Source organism: Dipodomys spectabilis, unplaced genomic scaffold (assembly GCF_019054845.1).
Source record: "Dipodomys spectabilis isolate Male_0828 unplaced genomic scaffold, ASM1905484v1 ptg000002l, whole genome shotgun sequence".
Taxonomy (NCBI): domain Eukaryota; kingdom Metazoa; phylum Chordata; class Mammalia; order Rodentia; family Heteromyidae; genus Dipodomys; species Dipodomys spectabilis.
The window spans coordinates 18559104-18579463 of NW_024870679.1; the positions used below are offsets into that span (position 1 = coordinate 18559104).

Sequence of the window (20360 nt, forward strand, 5' to 3'; positions counted from 1 at the left end):
ATCTTTTCATTTGAAACATCTCCTTTCAATTTGGATCTCTGGTGGTGTTTATACTTCCAGATCAACTCTGTGCAGTCCTCAGTTGCTCACTGTCATTGACTGTTGGTGTCTCCTTTAAAATAACAGGGAGACTAAGCAGGATCATATGCCCACTCTCACCCTCATTCTTGCTTTCTCCTGGACTCAAACAGGGTATGAGTAAGAAGCCTTTGGCTTTGGTTTATCTGGAGCCAGTACTGCTTAGTACTCCTCCTCGCCCCATCACTACCTTATTACTTCTTTGCCTCCAAACACCTTTTTGTGGGTTTTCTTTTTTTTTTTTTTGGTGGGTGGGGAGAGGAAAGGATTGTACAGGGGCTAGAATTTCAGTGCCTGGGCACTTTTTTGCTCAAGGCTAGTGCTTCATCACTTGAGCCACAGCTTCACTTCTAACTTTTTGCTGGTTAATTGGAAATAAGAGTCTCTTGGACTTTTTGCCCAGGCTGGCTTTGAACCTGGATCTTCATATCTCAGCCTCCTGAGTAGACAGGTTGACAGGCATGAGCCCAACCAACAGCCCCTGGCTAGTTTCTGATCTTTAAGTCACAACTAAAAAACTGCCCAGAAATGAGAGAAAAATTATAAACACAATTAATGGGCATAACTAACTAAGTTGATTCTGGGCCTAATCTCTACGCTTCTGCCAGTCCAGGTTTCTGGATGTACATAGGAAGAGCATCAGGGTTGAGACTGATTATTTTTCCCTTTCTTCTCTGTTCCTTTATCTTAGTTAAATACTAGATTAAAATCTTCCTGCCTACAAAGATTGGTAGAAGATAAAATTATTCCTTTCTATCCCCGTGCTTTTGCTCTGTGGAAGCAGTGGCTGTTCTATTTGGTGAGTCAGGAAGTGAATCCCTCTCACTTCCACTAAGTTGCTGTTGTTTATACTTTATATATATATTTTAGATTCTCATTTCTTTTTCTTTTCCTCCAAAGTATTGCAGTATGGATTGATCAGGAAAATTAGATGAAAATATAGTTTTATGGCACTTTCTAATTGGAACCTTGGGAAACTAAAGGAGAAGAAAGAAAACCAATAATCAGCTCTTTGTGTTTTTAATGAATAGTTTTCCTTCCTCACCTCTCTTGGGTGAAATTAGGGAGAAACAGTATGGAATACAGCCAGAGCATTTTCCTTTTGGACATTTTTTTGTTTTGAGATGAAAACACATTCTCCCTTGTTTCTGAAGTCTCCTTTATACTGCAGTGTTGTACAGTGCTCTTTCCTGAGTCTGCGTTTAATGTTCCATCAAGTGGAGCATTTCCATTTAACATAGGTTTGCTTTCACATGTAATTAGGAAACAGACTATAACTTGCTCTTTTGGATTAGATAAGAGCAAGATGACAAAGAGATTTCTTGACTTTGAAATCATCTTTGGGACCCATACCCATAGGTTCAGAGGTAATAATCCAGATACAATTGTATGAGCACTTGAATTTTTAAGCCCTTTCTTTGTATTCTATGCAACACATGTAGGGTTGGAGTAGACTTCCACACTAAATAATAGGTACATTTATTTTATTGATATTTATAATCCAAAACCATACATAAGTCTTCTATTTTCTCCTGCACTTCTTTCTTTGGGAAGAAGGATTAAGTGGTAGGAGTTGTAGGAAGAACTACCTTTGTATCTGTTGAATTCATTATTTTTCTGTTACCCAAGATCACAAAAAACTTGAGAAACTTTGTCCTCCAATTTGTCTACTTTTGGTATTAAAGATTTTAGTTATCTTCTTAATACTTGTATTTTATATATAATTTTATGCATTAAAATAGATTTTGTTGGTGCAGTGAGTCAGTAGGACTCTTTATTTATACATCAGAGGAACTCTAAAATGGTCCCATTCATTTATTCATATACTAAAAAAACTGTTTTGGTGCCAGTACTGGTGGTTGGATTTGAGCTCTTAGCATTTTTTTTTTCCAGTTGTGGGGCTTGAACTCTGGACCTGGGCACTGTCCCTCAGCTCTTCAGCTTAAGGCTAGCGCTCTACCACTTGAGCCACAGTGCCACTTCTGGTTTTCTGGTGGTTTACTGGAGATAAGAATCTCACGAACTAGCCGGGCGCTGGTGGCTCACGCCTGTAATCCTAGCTACTCAGGAGGCTGAGATCTGAGGATCGCGGTTCAAAGCCAGCCCGGGCAAGAGAGACTGTGAGACTCCTATCTCCAATAAACCATCAGAAAACCGGAAGTGGCGCTGTAGCTCAAGTGGTAGAGCTGAGGGATAGCGCCCAGGCCCAGAGTTCAAGCCCCACGACCGACAAAAAAAAAAAAAAGAATCTCACGAACTTTCCTGCCCAGACTGGCTTTGAACAACGATTCTCAGATCTCAGCCTCCTGAGTAGCTAGGATACAGGTGTGAGTCACCAGCACCCGCAGGCTCTTAGCGTTTTCTACTCACAGCAGGTGCTCTAGATAAGTGTCTTGGATTTGTCTGCCCAGGCTAGCACCAAAATACCATTCTCAGATCTCAGACTCTTAGGATTATAATCGTGAGGCACCAGTGCCCAGCTCTTAAAAAAAAAAAAAGTTTTATTATTTTGAGAGTGAAAGAAATAAGATTGCAGTGCATGGAAAGGCAGTCTGCCTCCACTCTGGACAGACAGTTCAGGAGCCTGGAATCTGCCCATGGCCCTTTAGCTCTTCAGTCTCCACTCATCCCCACTGCAATCTCACCTATTTTAATGGTTTCTACTCCTCCGTACACAGACGGACAACCCTTTCATCTATTTTTATACTGGACATCACGACCTGAATATGACAGAGCACTGTGAACTTACATATTCAAAATAAAACTCATTTCTCCATACTTGCTTCTCATGACTCCATTGTTGAATCCCCGTAATTACCTAAGCCAGAAACATAAGCTCCATCTTCACCAAATCTCTTATCATTACCAGAAATTATCTCCTACTCCAAGGGCTGCTGGGTGTGTGATTTTCGCTAGTACTGATGTTTATATTGCTGTGAAAAATGCTCTTTAGAATTTTGAGGCCTACCTGAAGTTGTTTTGATAGGGCTAAATCACATTAAATTTTGTGTGTGTGTGTGTCAGTACTGGGGCTTGAACTCAGGGTCTGGGTGCTATCCCTTAGCTTTTCTGCTCAAGATTAGCATCCTCCCACTTGAGCTATAGCTCCACTTCTGGTTCTCTGAGTGTTTTTTGGAGATAAGAATCTCACGGACTTTCCTGCCTGAGCTGGCTTTGAACCGCGATCTTCAGCTCTCCTGAATAGCTAGGATTACACATAAGCAGAGCCACCGGCGCCTGACTGACTTCCTGCTCCTAAACTTGGGTGGGGGTGTTTAGCCCAGCGAAAGGGCGCCCGCCCAGCACGCGCTGAGTAGCTAGGATTAAAGGCAGGCGCCTGACTAGCTTTTTGTCAATGAATCCTTGAGCTTAGAATGATGATTATGGCTTTTTTTTTCTTTTCCCGCCAGCCACAGTGCCACTTCTGGTTTTCTGGTGGTTCATTGGAGAGCTTAACAGATTTTCTTGCCCTGTCCCTCACCTCTTCACCTCTTCAGCTCAAGGCTAGCGCTCTACCATTCGACCACGGCGCCACTTCTGGCTTTTTCTGCTTATGTGGTGCTGAGGAATCGAACCCAGGGCCTCATGCATGCAAGGCAAGCGCTCTACCAATGAGCCACCTTCGCAGCCCAGCTAGCCATTCTTAATAAGGAACTTAGCTCGGGCTTCGCTTTGAGGGTTTTTAGACTCCGCCTTCTACCCTAGCTGGTCCCGCCCAGAGAGCCCTGGGTCAGCTCGAGACCTCCTCAAGATGGCTACAGAAGCACTTCCGCTTTCTTTCTAAACTAGTCCCGCCTTCGATAAATCCCACCTCCCGCGCGCCGAGGGCGGAGCTTAGGATTAGCCTCTGATTGGTCAGCTCGACTGGCGACCTTTCCTCTCTGCGACAGTTTCCCGAGGTTCTTAGCGCTTCAGTGGCGCCGACGGGAGCTGGAAGGCAGGCAAGATGGCGGACGTACTGGACCTTCACGAGGCTGGGGGCGAGGATTTCGCCATGGATGAGGATGGGGACGGTGAGGACGGTGGAGGCGGCTGCGGGAAGTGGGGAAGGTGCGAGGGGAGACTGTCACTGGAGACATTTCTGCGGGAGCGGGGCCCCAGGGTGCGGACACAGGGTCTCAGTAGGCCCCGCCCCCGTGGAGGGATGGGCGGGCCCGGGCCGAGCCTGGTAGTCGGGAGGAATGTGCTTCAGGGAGTGTCCTGGGGAGAAGGCGGTCGTGTCAATGACTTTCATACCTGTTCTTTGTTTTGGGGGCTCCAGAGAGCATCCACAAACTGAAAGAAAAGGCGAAGAAACGGAAGGGCCGCGGCTTTGGCTCGGGTGAGTGTGGGGGACGTGGGAGGCCGTGGGCCAATAGGACGGGAGCCCGACTCCCGAAAAACACTCGGGGAAAAGGAAGAGTTTTCGGTGATCTGGTGTGTGTTCCTTTCAGAAGAGGGGTCCCGGGCGCGTATGCGCGAGGATTACGACAGCGTGGAACAGGATGGAGATGAACCCGGACCGCAGCGCTGTGAGTTTCCTTGAGCCCATGGGGATCAGGAATTAGGCACGAATAAAACTGAGCCTAGTAGGGGTGAATCGGGCTAACCATGCTCTGGAGTCTATTGTCATTGTACCCTTGCGATCCCGCTTGAAGCTTGAAGTTTATCTCATGTGTTCGTACCACCACTGTACCCTTCCTCAACAGCTGTTGAAGGCTGGATTCTCTTTGTCACTGGAGTACATGAAGAAGCCACTGAAGAAGACATCCACGACAAATTCGCCGAATATGGGGAAATAAAAAATATCCACCTCAACTTGGACAGGCGGACAGGATACCTAAAGGTATTTTGGGTTGCACTTCTTTACTTCTTTTCCCCTTTAACTCTTAAATGGCATTGATGGCTCTCCTGTTTTTGCTGTGGTTTGCCAAGAATAAAATTGAAGTAAAATAACATTGGAGCCAGTTGCTTTTGACTCAGCACCCATAATCCCAGCTTCTCAGGATACTGAGATCTGAGGATCACAATTAGAAGGCAGCCCGTGCAAAAGTCTGAGAATCTTACCTCCAGGGAGCCACCAGAAAGCCTGAAGAGGATGTGTGCCTTACATGGTAGAGCACTAGCATTGAGCAGAACAGCTAAGAGAACACTCAGGCCCTGAGTACCCACACAGAAACAAAACAACACTGGAGATTGATATTGTTAGGCACAGAACAGAAATAAGTCAGACAAGTTGTACATGCAGTAGGAATATATGAGGTATGTTCATTGTGTAAAGTTTGTGTATTTTGCTGTTGAGTTTGGATTTGAGGAAAGAGGAAATGTGAAGTGATACCTGTCTTCATTTGTTCCAGGGGTATACTCTAGTTGAGTATGAAACATACAAAGAGGCCCAGGCTGCCATGGAGGGACTCAATGGCCAGGATTTGATGGGACAGCCAATCAGCGTGGACTGGTGTTTTGTTCGGGGTCCACCCAAGGGCAAGAGGAGGTACAGAAAAAGGGCATATGCTATCTTGTTAAAGGGAGCATGAGGAGAAAACAAAGACATTGATGAACTGCCCTTTCTCCTATTTGTCTTTAGAGGTGGCCGGAGACGGAGCAGGAGTCCAGACCGGAGACGACGCTGATAAGTTCTCTGTTCAAGTGGTCTTGAAGATTGCATTTGAACATTCAGCCTTGGAGATACAGGGCTGGGGCAGGACTGGGCTGTGTTTATATTTAATCTCTTACTCTTGATGCTTAGTGTTTCTTTTGGGTTATGAATAAATGTTGCATTTTTGTTTTCTATATGTAAGTTTTTCCTGTTCTAAAATAGCTGCTTTAAAGCACTATTCACAGTAAGGCATTATGGGTAATTGTGAAGATATTTCTTCTAGGGATGGAATTGTGTTTCTATTGGGTTATGATGAGAGATTTTGCTCAATATATATATATATATTTTGGGGGGGGGGGGTCCTGTCATGGGGCCTAAACTATGGGCCTGGGCGCTGTCCCTCAGCTCTTCAGCTCAAGGCTAGGGCTCTGCCACCTGAGCCACAGTGCCACTTCCAGCTTTTTTCTTTTTGCTTATGTGGTGCTGAGGAATGGAACCCAGGGCCTCAGGCATGCAAGGCAAGCGTTCTACCACTGAGCCACCTTCCCAGCCTCTCAGTATTTTTCTTGAAAGAATACAAGTGTAGCAGTGAGATATTCTTGGAGTATCAGAGAATAATTCTGTTCCTGTTTACTCTTATCAGGAGCTGATGGACTGCTATAAGAATGTCTCTTTTGCTTCTTCCTCTTTTGCTATCACATTTGCTTGTACTTCTAGCTGTGTGAGAGCTTGATCTGGTATTCTTCCGGACCCTCCTTCCTTGGAGGAGTCTATTCTTGGCTGGTGGCGTCCTTTTTGGCAGCCAAGGGTAAAGGCCCCATAGAGGAGAGGATCCAAAGGAGCATTTAGGAGGCCAAAGAGGAAAAGGATGTGGCTGAGGCTGGGAGGGACTTCACTTAGCATGGTGGGGGAGAACCAGTACCACAGACCCAGTAGGTAATAAGGTGTCCAGCAGAGGGTGAAGGTCAGCAAGACTAGTAGGGCCAGTCGCAGGGCCCGAAGACGAACACGAGGACGAGTGTCAAAGCTGCGGCGGAGGGCAAATTCACCATCGGGGGCTGGGAATTCAGAAAACACACTCATTCAAAACTGCTCAGCCTCTGCACTGAGAATCTTGAGAATTGATGAAGAGATAAAGATGAGATGGAGCCTCCCACTTTTCCCAAGGAGAAGAGGTCAGCAAACCCTCTTAACCTTTTCCCTGCCTGGGACTACATAACTCCTCTCCTACATCAGACATTTGACAGACATGTTGGGGAAAATGGTTTTGATTGAGAATGCTTTATCAGGTGAAGCCAGCACGTCTGCTTTAAGACTTGATGGTATTCTAGAGTAAAGAAGAATATTGACTGGCTGGGAAGGTGGCTTAGTGGTAGAGCACTTGCCTTGCATGCCTGAGGTCCTGGGTTTGATTCCTCAGCACCACATAAGCAAAAAGAAAAAAGCCGGGAGTGGTGCTGTGGCTCAAGTGGTAGAGCGCTAACCTTGCTGAAGAGCTGAGGGACAGTTCCCAGGCCCAGAGTTCAGGTCCCATGACCAGACCCAAAGGGAAAAAAAAAAGAATATTGATGATTTTTCCCCTTAATCCTTTTACGGCTTAGTTTCGCTAGAAACAGTTTACTTTTTTTTTTCTTTTCTGTTTTGGAGCTTGAAACTCAGAGCCTAGATGTTGTGCCTTAGTTTTTTTGCTAAAGGTTGATACTTTACCACTTGAACCACACCTCCAGTGTAGACTTTGTGCAGGTTAGTTAGAGATGAGACTCATAGACTTTCCCACGTGGGTTGGCTTCAAACTGCCAACCTCTAAACTCAGCCTTCTGAGTAGCTAGGATTACAGGCTGAGCCACCAGCACCTGACTAGAAAATAATGAGCACTTAGTCACTTTGGTTTAGTGCCATACTGTCATAGCAGATAAGTAAGTAATACTTTCAGGGTAAGGATTACAGTCTGGGAATTATTCTTACCATGACTCGCCTTTGTGGTCTGGGTACTGGACACACTGAGGACAATACGGCTATAGCAGACGGCCATGACAGTTAGTGGCAGCAGAAAGAGGCAGCAGAAGGTGAAGAGGTTATAGGTGGTCTCTTGCCATTGAGCCTTGAAACTCCCTTTGGTGACACACTGAGTGAAAGGGACTGGGCCAGCTCGCTGGACAGTGTGGAACAGGAACAGCTGGAGTGGAGTTGAGCTCTATTAGTACTACTTCCTATAGCATTCAAAACTATCCACCTGTGTTACAGGATCTCCCAGTTACCCCCTAACACCATGCAGAGCAGTGCAATGAAGTTTGTTGTACCTCAAATACTTTTTGTCCTGGGACTTGAACTCTGAGCCCGGATACTGTCTTTGAACTCTTAAGCTCAAGGCAAGCACTCTACCACTAGAGCCACAGTGCCACTTCCGGTTTTCTGGTGTTTTATTGGAGATAAGAATCTCAAGGAACGCTGGCTTTGAACCATGATCCTCAGATCTGAGCCTCCTGAATAGCTAGGATTATAGGCTTGAGGCACTGATGCCTAGCCCTGAGCCTCTTTGTGCTCAACCACTTGAGCCAAAGTACCACTTCCTGCTTGGCTTCTCAAATACTATTCTAATATTGCACTTTGTAACATAGTACCTACAACTTTGCCTATATTATTGTCTTAAATAGTTTTTCTGGTTATATCTTGTAAAATAAAAAAGCAAAAAAAAAAAAAATCAGCCAAAGACAAGTTTTTGTTGACTAGGCTGAGGAATAATTTTTGTTGTTGTTGTGAGGCTTGAACTCAGGGCCTGGGCACTGTCCCTGGCTCTTGCAAGACTAGCACTCATCACTTTGGACCACAGCACTGCTTCTGGTTTGTGAATGGTTAATTGGAGGTAATATTACAGGCATGAGCCACCCATGCTGGGTTCAGGAATAGTTTTTTTTGTTTCTTTTTTAGCCCCATGTCTGGACATACTTGAAAATGTGAGAAGTGTAAAAATAGTTCAAATTCTTGGACTTAAGAGTTCGGTCATATCCTTGCATCTGCCTCTCATTTCTATGTAACTTACATATAGTAGAAGCGTTTTTAACCATGGATTGCCTGGAACGAGTCTACAAAAGTCAGTAATTTTTTTTTTTTTTTTGGTGTTGGTCCTGGGGTTTGAATGCAGGGCCTGGGCATTGTCCCTGAGCTTTTTTCTCCTTTTTTTTTTTTTTTTTTTTTTTTAAATTTTATTTTATTTTATTTGAGAACATACTGTACAGAGGGGTTACAATTACATGGGCAGGATAATGCATACATTTCTTACCAAGCATTGCAGCCTCCTCCTTTGTTTACCCTTCACCTCCCTTCCCAGCCTCCCCCCCTGAGCTTTTTTCTCAAGATTAGCTCCCTACTATTTGAGCTACAGCTGCACTTCTGGCTTTTTTGGTCGTTAATTGGAGATGACAGTCTCACAGAAGCCTGCCACCGGTAGATCATGCCTGTAATCATAGCTACTCAGGAGGTTGAGATCTAAGGGTTGCAGTTTGAAGCTAACCTGGACAGGAAAGTCCATGAGACTCATATCACTTGAAAATTGGAAGTGGACCTGTGTCTCAAAGTTGTAGAGTGCTAACCTTGAGCCAAAAAAAGCTCAGGGACAGCCAGGCCTTAAGCTGAAACCTCATGACCGACAAAAATTAAAAAAAGATACATATGGGCTTTCTTGCCTAGACTGGCTTTGAACCGTAAACCTTAAATCTCAGCCTCCTGAAAGATTACAGGTATGATTCCCCCAATTCCTGGCTAAAAGTAAGTAATATCTAATGAATACCTATTACTTCTTTGTCATGCTCTTAAAAAAATCACTATAAATTTTGTATTAATAGCTAATCATTTCATCTTTTTTTTTTTTTTTTTTTTTTTGGTCAGTCGTGGGGCTTGAACTCGGCCTGGGCGCTGTCCCTCAGATCTTCAGCTCAAGGTTAGCTCTCTACCACTTGAGCCACAGCACCACTTCTGGCCTTTTCTGCTTATGTGGTGCTGAGGAATCGAACCCAGGGCTTCATGCATACAAGGCAAGCACTCTACCACTGAGAAACCTTCCCAACCCCAATCATTTCAGATTCATGACATGCTACAACACATGGGCAAGGCAGAGGCTATCTGAAAGACACAATTTGGAACCCAAAAATATATCAGCTTTTGCATATACATGTCAAGATCAGTATGCCATTGAAGCATTGCAATTATTAGACTGCAGTTATTGCCAGCTGTAAGAAAAATATTTCCTATTTCATCATCTTACGCCTCATAGGTTTCAAGTGACTCAGTGAAAGTCACAAGCTTGTGGTAGAGCCAAGTTTAACAGTCAAACAATGCAACAAAGATACTCAATTCCCAGTCCCTATCTAAGGTTTGTTTCATATAAACAGACTAAACAATTCCAGTTTCACTGTGGCAATAAGGTCCTAAGTGTGGGATGGTAGAGGTCCTGTTTGACATTGTAGGAAGTTTTTTTGTTTTTTGTTTTTGGCTGGTCGTGGGGCCTGAACTCTGGGCCTGGGTGCTGTGCTTCAGCTCTTTAGCTCAAGGCTAGCACTCTACCACTTGAGCCACAGCACCACTTCGTTTTTATCTGCATTTGTGGTGCTGAGGAATCGAACCCAGGGCCTCATGCATGCAAGGCAAGCCCTCTAGCACTGAGCCACCTTCCCAGCCCCAGAAGTAAATTTTTTTTTTTGTCCTTAGTACTTATCTCTTTTTTTGGCAGCTAATTATTTTAGGTTTTGAGGCTCACATCTTAAATCAACTAATATTCTGAAGACTGAAATTGCATGCCCTTCTTGGTTTCCTTGCAAACATAATCTTAATTCTGCAGTCTCAAGTGAAGGTAGTGGTTTTCATTTGGAAGAAAATTCTCCATATTTAACTTTTTCTAGACTTTGAGCTCCTTTTCAGAACAGATTTGGTTAACCAGAAACCAAGTTCAGATGTCTTTGTGTTTCTTTTTTTCTTTTCTTTTTTTCTGGTTGGTTGGTTGTGGGGCTTGAACTCTGGGCCTGGGTTCTGTCCCTGAACTCCTTAGCTCTAAGTTAGTGATATTATCACTTGAATCTCACCTACTTTCCTGCTTGGGCTGGCTTAGAACCTTGATCCTCAGATCTTAGCCTCTTGGGTAGTTAGGATTACAGGTATGAGTCACTTGCCCCAGCTATGTTCCTAATTTTTAATACCCATTCTTCAGTAAATCTAGCATAGAAAGGAAAAACCAGTAACACCACATCACTATTCATCCCTTACCTTAGTGTGTTCCACTGCCCTCAGGATAAAGTAAAACCTTAGTATTTCTTCTTTCCTCTCCTTCCTGATTATTCACTCATATCAAGTCCTTAGTTTTAGCAGCAACCTCTTTGAGATCCTTTACCTTCCATCCTCCTAGCCTTTCTCCTGCTTTAACTGGTTGTAAGAATTTATCGTTTTCTGTCTTTCAAGTTTTTTTTTTTTTGGGGGGGGGGGGGGAGTCCAGTTGTGGGGCTTGAACTCTGGGCCTGGGTGATGTCCCTCAGTTCTTCAGCTCCACGCTAGCATTCTATCACTTGAAAACTGTAGAACCACTTCCTGTTTTCTGGTGGTTTATCGGAGATAAGAATCTCACCGACTTTCCTGCCCCTCCTGCCTTTGAACTGTGATTCTCAAATCTCAGCCTCCTGAGTAGCTAGGATTACAAGTGTGACCCACTGGTGCCTGTCTGGTTTTTTGTTTGTTTTTTAATCATTTTTAGAAAGCCTTCCCTGACCTGAAGAATGGGTCAGAGATTCTGTTGATTTTGAACTCCTGAAGAGTAGAGTTGTTCTTGAACTCTTTACCTTTAGCATAACACTTTTTGTGATAAGGGGGCCTGAACTCAGAGCCTCTTGCTCTTGATTAATTTTTTTTGCTCTAGTGCTCATTAGCCGCGCCTCCATGTCCTGCTTTTTGTTCAGTAGTTGAAGAGTCTCACAAACTTTCCCACCCTGCTTAGTTTTAAGCCAGGGTCCTCACACTGGGCTCCTCAAATCTCAGCCTCCTGTGTAGCTATGTATAACTAGGATAACAGATGTGAGCCACCAGAGCCTAGAGATGACACACTTCATGTTTTGTACCACAAGGTATTAATCAAAGACGGTGACTTCACTCCTTCCTGCCCCAAAGGTTTTCTTTTTTCATTACCTGGGATTGAACCCAGAGCCTTGTGACTGCTAAGGAAGAACTCTACCACTGAGCTACACCCCCAACTCCTTATCCAGAGGTTTTCTGCATCATTATCAGAACGACTTAGTATGGGATGTTATGGGGAATTGGAAGCCAAACACTAGATCTAAAGAAGAGGGACAGATAATATAAGAGAACTGCTAGAGCCGGGTGCCGGTGGCTCACGCCTGTAATCCTAGCTACTAAGGAGGGTGAGATCGAGGATCACGGTTCAAAGCCAGCCCAGGCAGGAAAGTCTGTGAAACTCTTATCTCCTATAAACCACTCGAAAACCAGAAGTGGCGCTGTGGCTCAAGCGGTAGAGCACTCACCCAGGCCCAGAGTTCAAGCCCCACGACCAACCAAAAAAAGAAAAAAGAACTGCTACAAAGGATAGCAACCCTCAAATAACATGCAAATAATCTTAAAAGGACTACAAGCTAATGGCGTGTACATATGCACCTTAGCAATCCAAGTTCATATGGTGAAACCAAATTCCAAATTACTCACCTGGGGCACGGCCAGCAGGAAACTAAGTCCCCAAGCTGCCCCCAGAAGCTTCCTTCCACCAGAGCGGGGTCCCAGCGGGTTGAGTACTGCCGCCTGGCGGTCAAGCCCGATAACTACGGGCAAGAAAGCGGCGGCGTACATGGCCATTAGTTTTAGGAACATGAGTGTCCGACAGGCAATGTCCCCTGCCAACCACTGGACTGTAATGTTCCAGGTAGCATCTAGAGGCATTACCACGAAAGTGACTAGTAGGTCGGCAGCCGCTAAATGGGCGAAGAGTCGCCGGACCGGGGAGGGACGGGTCTGGCTGGGTCGCGGCCGGGTCACTGACCACAGCACGGCCAGGTTTCCTCCAGCCGAGGAAACAAACAGCACAATGGTCGCTCCCACTCGGACCTTGGCTGCGGCCGAGAAGGTGGGTAACTCTGAACCCTCCACCTCTACTCCTGATCCCGCCCAGACCTCCTGCCCTGCTGCTGACCCCCAGTCGGTGCCGTTGCCTGCAGACATGGAGGCCTGGAAGGGAGGAGGAGGAGAGGAGGGAGTGTGGATACGGAGCGGTTAACCCGGGCCGCTGATTCTTCGCTCTCCTTTTCAGGATCAGAAGGTGGTGATGGCGAATTGCGTCCCCTACAGTCTCTTGTCTCTCCATCTATGCTAAGGGAGGTCACCCCACAGAAATTAGGTGCTAATCATACCCGCTTCTCCCTTGATTTAGCCGGGACTTTGAACTTCTATTGCCTAAGATATCTTTGCAGCTAGAGCTTTGGATCGCGTCGGGGTGTGTGTGTGTGTGAGTGTGTGTGTGTGTGTGTGTGTGTGTGTGTGTGTGTGTGGCGGGGGTAGGGGTGGTGGCGGATGGTGGACCCTCTGCTGGCCCGCAGGGTCGGAAGATCTCTGCGGATCTTTAGCCCCGCCCTCAGGCCCCGCCCACCGCCCTTGCCCAGTAGGCCCGCTCCTCACAGGCCCCGCCCTGCAGGTCCCGCGGAGGCTCTCGTCATCCGGCCACGCCCCGCTCCGGCCCCGCCCCTGGATATTTAAAGTGTTCCCTGGGAGGCGTGCTACCCGGCCGGAGTGCTCTTTCGAGACCGCACGCACAGGAACACGCACGTGTAGAGGTAAGGACGAGCGCTTCGCGTCCTGAAATGCTGGCTCGAGGGCGGGCGCCGCTAGCTTTCCTTCCCGACGACGTTTGTCCCTCGCGGAGCGCCGTCGATCGCAGGGGGTGGGGCGGGGGCGGGGCCGGGGCGGGACTCGGCGACGCCGAGGAGCCGGGGTCGCCGCTGTCATGGACGCCTGGGTCCGCTTCGGCGCTCAGAGCCAGGCCCGGGAACGGCTGTGTAGGTGCGGCCGACAGAGGAATGGAGGGAGGGTGGGCTGAGGAAGGTTCTGATGAAGAGAGATTCCATCCCGGGCTACGGGTGTCCCAAAGGGTCAACTCGGGCTACGGGGGCCCAGACGGACCCCGAGGCACATATCGGAGCCGGTCGAGAGGTGGTGGATTCTTTTCTGCTCCCGGGAAAGATGGGGAAACTGAGGCATGAGTGGGGGTGGGGGCAGCGGGGAGGTCACTCCGTCCACATAAGACCCAACAGTGTCCTCGCCGGCGGGCTGCAGTGAGGAGCCCCGGGGGCCCGACTTCGCTCAGTCTCTGCCCCGCGCGCTGCGCCCGGCGGTGGGGAGCAGCTCCGCACCGTCCTCCCCTCCACCCCCGGCCCATCTCCATTCAGTCCGAGGGCCTCGCAGCCTCTTGGTCCACCTGTTCCGAGGAATGGCCCACCCTCCCCTCCCCCCCCCCCCCCCCCCCCCCCCCGTGTGTCATTACTGATGTGCTTGTGTTGCACTCCCACTGCCTCCTGACCTCCGGCCTCATCCGTGCCATAGCTTTAGTTTCGGAATCCCCTTCTAGGCCCCTTTACGCAAGCATCTTTCCCTGGCCTGGAGGAGAAGCAGTGAGATATAGGCCTAAAAAGGAGGAAAGGAGAAGTCTGTCCTCATTTGAAGGATAGTGTGCGTGTGCGTGCCAGTTAACTCAGGGCCTCCACTTCCAGCTTTTTGCTGATTAATTGGAGATAAGAAACTGGCTCACAGGCTTTGCAGTGCCAGCTAGCTTCAAACCTCAGTCCTCAGATCTCAGCCTCCTGAGTAGCTAGCCAGGATTACAGGTGTGAGGGGGAGGGTAGGAGGGTCTAACTTACTTTGTCCTCTCCTCCAGGGCTGCCCAGTATGCTTGCTCACTTCTTGGCCATGCATTGCAGAGACACGGGGCCAGTCCTGAGTTACAGAAACAGATCAGACAACTGGAGAGCCATTTGAGCCTTGGAAGAAAGCGTAAGTAATTGCAACTTTCCAACTATCCCAACTTTTCCTCCATCCCAAACTATTTGCCCATTTTACCCTCTTCCTAATTCCTGACCTCCCCTTTTCTCCCCCCATTTCTTCATCACTTGTTTTTTTTAATGCCTCCTGTTGAAAGAAAGTAAAGGTGCAAGTGTGGAGATGTGACAATGAACAACTTCCACCCCAATAGATATAAGCCAAATAAGGGGAAAAAATAAATAAGAAGCCTGGTGCCAGTAACTCACACTGTTGGTCCTCCCATTAACCAACAAAATGCATAAAGTGAAAGTGTGGCTCAAGTGGTAGAGTTCCAGCTTGGAGTGGAAAAAGTCAAACAAGAGCATAAGGCCCTGATTTCAAGTCCCAGTTCCAACACACACACACACACACACAAAAAGAACAGGTATAAGGAAGTAATGAGCGGGGCGCCGTGGCTCACACCTGTAATCCTAGCTACTCTTGAGGCTGAGATCTGAGGGTCCAATAAACCACCAGAAAACTGGAAGTGGTGTTGTGGCTCAAGGGGTAGAGCCACAACCCATAACCTGCCTTGAGCTGAAGAGCTGAGGGACAGTGCCCAGGCCCAGAGTTCAAGACCCATGACTGACCAAAAAAAGGAAGTAAATTGGGGTTAAGACTAATTAAAATCTGGGCTGGGAAGGTAGCTCAGTAGTAGAGTGCTTGTCTTGCATGCATGTGTCCCTAGGTTCTATTCCTCAGCACCACATAAGCAGAAAAAGCTGGAAGTGGCGCTGTAGCTCAAGTGGTAGAGCGCTAGCCTTGAGCTGAAGAGCTGAGGGACAGTGCCCAGGCCGAGTTCAGGCCCCAAGACCAAAAAAAAAAAAAAAAAAAAAAAACTAATTAAAATCTGAATAAAAAGTGAATTTTTTTGTGTCAGTTAGCTTTTTTTCTCAAGGCTGGTGCTCTACCACTTGATCCATACCGCTAGATGTTTGCTGGTTAATTGAAGATAAGTATCTTTTTTTGTGGGTCCTGGGGCTTGAACTCAGGGCCTGGGCACTGTGCTTGAGCTCTTGTGCTCTTGTGGAGCTTCAGCTCCACTTCTGGTTTTCTGGTGGTTAATTGGAGATAAGAGTCATGGACTTTTCTGCCTGTGTTATCTTCAAACTGGGATCCTCAGATCTCAGACCTCCTGAGTAGCTAGGATCACAAGTGTGAACTACCCAGCAAAGAAGATAAATGTCCTATGGACTTTCCTGTCTAGGTTGGTTCTGAACCTCAGTCCTCAAATTTCAGCCTCTTGCGTATCTAAGGCCACTGGTGCCTGGCAAAAGAATAAGTTTTTTTTTTTTTTTTTCTCAGCTCTATTTTTTGTAATGACTAAAATTGTTACCATCACTTATTCAACTTTCACTCTGCTGTTATCTCCCTTTTTTGTATGTCTTACTCTCTGTCACTCTACCTCACATCCTTGCTTTCTTTGATAACCTCCCAGTTCTGCGTCTGGGTAACTCAGCGGATGCCCTTGAATCGGCCAAAAGAGCTGTGCACCTATCAGATGTTGTCCTGAGATTCTGCATCACCGTTAGTCACCTCAATCGAGCCTTATACTTTGCCTGTGACAATGTCCTGTGGGCTGGAAAGTCTGGACTGGCTCCCGGTGTGGATCAGGAGAAGTGGGCCCAGCGGTCATTCAGGTTTGTTATTCTTTTATCCTATAAAGACCTTTTGGCCACTTTCACGCTGCATAATTTTTCATAAGAGAAAGATCGCTCAGGGCCTTTCCAAATATACAGTCAACTTCATATCTATTGGTTTCACATCTGTGGATTCAGCCAACTGTAGACTTAAAATATTAGGAAAATAAATATGTCTGTTTTGAACACGTATAAACTTTTTTTTTTCTTTCTTCTTTGTGTCAGTACTGGGACTTGAACAAAGAGTCTGGGCGCTGTCCCTTAGCTTTTGCATCAGGCTGGTGTTCTACCATTGGAGCCACAGCTCTACTTCTGGCTCTTTGGTGGTTGATTGGAGATAAAAATCTCATGGACTTTCCTGCCTGGGCTGACTTGGAACCACAATCCTCAGATCTCAACCTCCTGAGTAGCTAGGATTACAGGTGTAAGCCACTAGTGCCCAGCCTCTCTCTCTGCTTTTTTGAACCCTGCCAGCATCTACCACTTGAGCCATGCCTCCAGTTTCAGCTTTCATTGGTTAGTGGAAGATTAGAATCTCTTAGATATGTCTGCCTGATCTGACATTGAACTGAAATGCTCAGAAAATCAAGGATTATAGGTGTGAGCCACCAGTGTCCAACTTTTTTTTTCTTTTTTTTTTTTTTAGAGATGGGATCTTACTATGTACTCTGGGTTTAAATGATCTTCCTACCTTAACTTTGAAGTAGCTGGGACTCCATAGATATGTGCCACTGACATTGTGTTCATTTCTTCCAAAAACATTTATGAGCCAGAGAATAAAGCAAATAGCCAAAAAGATATGACACCTACTTCCATGAAGTTTATTGTCTAGTAGGGAAATCCAGTATTACACCGAGAGCTGGTGGAGCCCTGAGTTCCAGTCCCTGTACCTGCACAGGAAAAAGTGTACAAGGCAGTGTGATTAACTGTGGTCACCCTGGTGTATGTTAGGTTGTCAGAACTTGTTTATCTATATAACTAAAACTTTGTACTGTTTGACATCTTCCTTTTTCTCCCACCCCTGGCAAACACCACCAATCTATTTTGTGCCTTAAGAGTTAAGACTTGCTCAAAGCCAGTGCCAGTGCCAGTGCCGGCACGAAAGTCCATGAAAATCTTATCTCCAATAAGCCACTCAGAAAACCAGAAGTGGAGCTGTGGCTCAAGTGGTAGAGCACTAGCCTTGAGCTGAAGAACTCAGGGACAGTGCCCAGGCCCAGAGTTCAAGCCCCATGACTGACAAAAAAAAAGAGTTAAGACTCTTAGATTCCACATATAAGTGAAATCGTGAGATATTTTTCTTTCTGTGTCTGGTTCATTTTACTTGTCATAATCTTCTCAAGGGAGGATGTACCTCATAGGAGGTTATAGCATTCACTTGGGTTTTTTTTTGTTTTGTTTTGTTTTCTACATGGGATCAAACCCAGGGCATTGTACTTGCTAGGCAAGTGCTTTGCCATTGAGCTACATCTCAGCCATCTCCCATCTCTTTGCCATTTTTTGGTTTTTTTTTTTGGTTGGTCGTGTGAGTTGAACTCTGGGCCCTCAGCTCTTCAGCTTAAGGCAATTGTTCTACCACTTGAGCCACAGTGCCACTTCTGGCTTTCTGGTGGTTAATTGGAGATAAGAGTTTCACAGACTCCCCCCTCCCCCCTTTCAATCGCTATCTTCAGATCTCAGCCTCCTGAGTAGCTAGGATTACAGGCATGAGCCACCAGTCCTTTGCCTTTTTTTTGAGGGGGACAGGTAGTGGGTGCTGAACTTGGCCTGGGTACTGTCCCTGAGCTTTCTTGTTCAAAGCCAGTGTTCTACTCCTTGAGCCACACCTCAACTTCTGGCTTTTTTGCTGGCTAATTGAATATAAGAGTCTCACAGGATTTATCTGCCTGGGCTGGCTTCAAATGGTAATCTTCAGATCTCAGCCTCCTGAGTAGCTAGGACTATAGGTGTGAATGACTGGCACCCAACTATGAAGAGAAGATATTTGAGTGTTGTGTGGCTGTGTTTAGAATCTGTCCACGCCCGTTCTAATCTTCCTGTGTATCTCAGGTACTACCTCTTCTCCCTCATCATGAATTTGAGCCGTGATGCTTACGAGATACGTTTACTGATGGAACAAGAGTCTTCAGCTTGCAGCAGGCGGCTGAAGAGTTCTGGAGGTGGAGTCCCTGGAGGAAATGAAACTGGGGGGCCTGGGGGACTAGGGACTCCAGGAGGAGGCCTACCCCAGCTGGCGCTGAAGCTGCGGCTGCGAGTCCTGCTCTTGGCTCGGGTTCTTCAAGGCCATCCGCCTCTTCTGCTGGATGTAGTCAGAAACGCCTGTGATCTCTTCATTCCGCTGGACAAGCTCGGGCTCTGGCGTTGTGGCCCTGGGATTGTGGGGCTCTGTGGCTTCATATCCTCCATCCTGTCTATCCTCACTCTGGTCTACCCCTGGCTACGACTCAAGCCCTGACAGCCTGGCGGAGAATAAGGAGGGGATTTGTGAGATGGAATCTTAGACCATCCCTTGTGGACTATCTGAATTCTCATTCTAATTCTTTTCCTTGGTTCAAATGAAAAATCCAGAGGTTTAGGGGGTGGAGGGAAGACTGTTAGGAAAACATGAGGTCATGACAGATGGCTTGTCAATAGAGTCTGCTATCCAGATGTGCTAAGTCTTTGCTCTTTCCTCTTTCATGGTATGAGTCTGACTTTATCTGTCTTGTCTATGTCAAACTCTGTCTCTATGTCTTTCTTCCCTTTTCAGACTGCTGTACAAGAATTTCAACAATTAGTTTTTGTTGTTGTTCTTGTTAGTTTTTAAAAATTTCTGCCAGTTCTCGGGCTTGAATTCTGGGCTTGGGCACTGTCCCTGAGCTCCTTTTGCTCAAGGCTAGCACTCTACCTACTTGAGCCACCGTACCACTTTCAGCTTTTTCCCACTTTCAGCTTTTTCCGTGATTAATTGGAAATGAAAGTCTCACAGATTTTCCTGCCCTGGCTAGCATCAAACCTAGATCCTCAGATCTTAGCCTGCTGAATAGATAGGATTACAGGCATGAGCCACCAATGCCCAACAACAGTTACTTTTTGATAGGGGACATTATAAGGTTTGTGTTATAAAATTATAACTACCTTCTTGCTATTTTCTTTTTACACTTAGAGTTGCCACGAGGTTGTTTTATTTTTTTTTCTCCTTCAATCTCCAAATCATAATTTTTTACAAAATCATAATTTTTACGACTTTTGTCATGTCCCAGTGGTCTCCTTCCACATCTCTCTGTACCCCAGGTTGTTTGATGTTTCTTCTTCCTCCCTCAGGTCTACACCATGATTTAGCCCTTTTCCTTCCCTGTACCCATACTTTCAGATTTCTTCTTATACTTTAATCTCAGAATTTTGTTTCCTATCCTTCTTTACCTATCCAGATTGATGCTGTGCCTAGCATCTTGCTGTAATACTGTATAATGACTCTGTGTGAATAGGTTTGGTTCATATCCACAATGGAGAACAAACCTTTCAAGTCAGCAAATTAAAGATGTTTACTCATTTTCTCTCTCCCTCTCCCTCTCCTTCTCCCTCTCCCTCTCCCTGTCCCTTCCCTTCCCTCCTTCCCTCCCTCCCTCCCTCCCTCCCTCCTTCCCTCCCTCCCTTCCTTCCTTCCTTCCTTCCTTCCTTCCTTCTCTCCCTCCCCCCTCTTACTTTTTCCCCTCACACAGAGGTTCACTGTGTTGCCCAGGTTGGCTATAAACTTGCAATCTTCCTGCCTCAACTTTCTGAGTAGATAGGATTACAGGTATGTGCCACTGTACTCAACTGTTCATTGGCATTTGATGTGGTGTCCCTTTTGTTCTGGTCATTTGACAACCCCTATTCCTGTTATTATACTTTGGGTTTTCCATGGTATTGGCCACACATTTTCACATACAGTGTGCAGCGGGGAAATTCTACATGACAGACATGCTGAAAGCTAGGAAGATCTATGGTTCCCACAGCTGAGATGTTGATGCTCAGTGCCAGTGGCTTTG

The 20360-nt window shown here is 46.3% G+C and overlaps 3 protein-coding genes across 4 annotated transcripts; 2 read left to right on the forward strand and 1 right to left on the reverse strand.

Moving 5' to 3' along the window:
- Nucleotides 1-3968: 3968 nt before the first annotated feature.
- On the forward strand, nucleotides 3969-5850 carry Rbm8a (RNA binding motif protein 8A). 2 transcript variants are annotated; one of them, XM_042677790.1, is made up of 6 exons: nucleotides 3969-4091; nucleotides 4340-4399; nucleotides 4512-4589; nucleotides 4767-4903; nucleotides 5415-5551; nucleotides 5645-5850. In XM_042677790.1, the coding sequence occupies exons 1-6, from the start codon at nucleotides 4025-4027 to the stop codon at nucleotides 5688-5690; spliced, it is 525 nt and encodes a 174-aa protein (XP_042533724.1). In that variant the 5' UTR covers nucleotides 3969-4024; the 3' UTR covers nucleotides 5691-5850. The 2 variants fall into 2 exon arrangements, with proteins under 2 accessions (XP_042533724.1, XP_042533733.1); XM_042677799.1 differs by having other exon boundaries at nucleotides 4515-4589.
- Nucleotides 5851-6215: 365 nt separating this feature from the next.
- Nucleotides 6216-13002, reverse strand: LOC122106447 (gonadotropin-releasing hormone II receptor-like). The gene is made up of 3 exons (XM_042677777.1): nucleotides 12353-13002; nucleotides 7622-7832; nucleotides 6216-6714 (listed from the first exon to the last, which is right to left on the reverse strand). Exons 1-3 carry the CDS (start codon nucleotides 12860-12862, stop codon nucleotides 6314-6316), a joined length of 1122 nt encoding a protein of 373 aa, XP_042533711.1. The 5' UTR covers nucleotides 12863-13002; the 3' UTR covers nucleotides 6216-6313.
- Nucleotides 13003-13599: 597 nt separating this feature from the next.
- On the forward strand, nucleotides 13600-18997 carry Pex11b (peroxisomal biogenesis factor 11 beta). Its single transcript, XM_042678645.1, has 4 exons — nucleotides 13600-13696; nucleotides 14568-14683; nucleotides 16149-16350; nucleotides 18400-18997. Exons 1-4 carry the CDS (start codon nucleotides 13641-13643, stop codon nucleotides 18803-18805), a joined length of 780 nt encoding a protein of 259 aa, XP_042534579.1. The 5' UTR covers nucleotides 13600-13640; the 3' UTR covers nucleotides 18806-18997.
- The last annotated feature ends 1363 nt before the right edge of the window (nucleotides 18998-20360 follow it).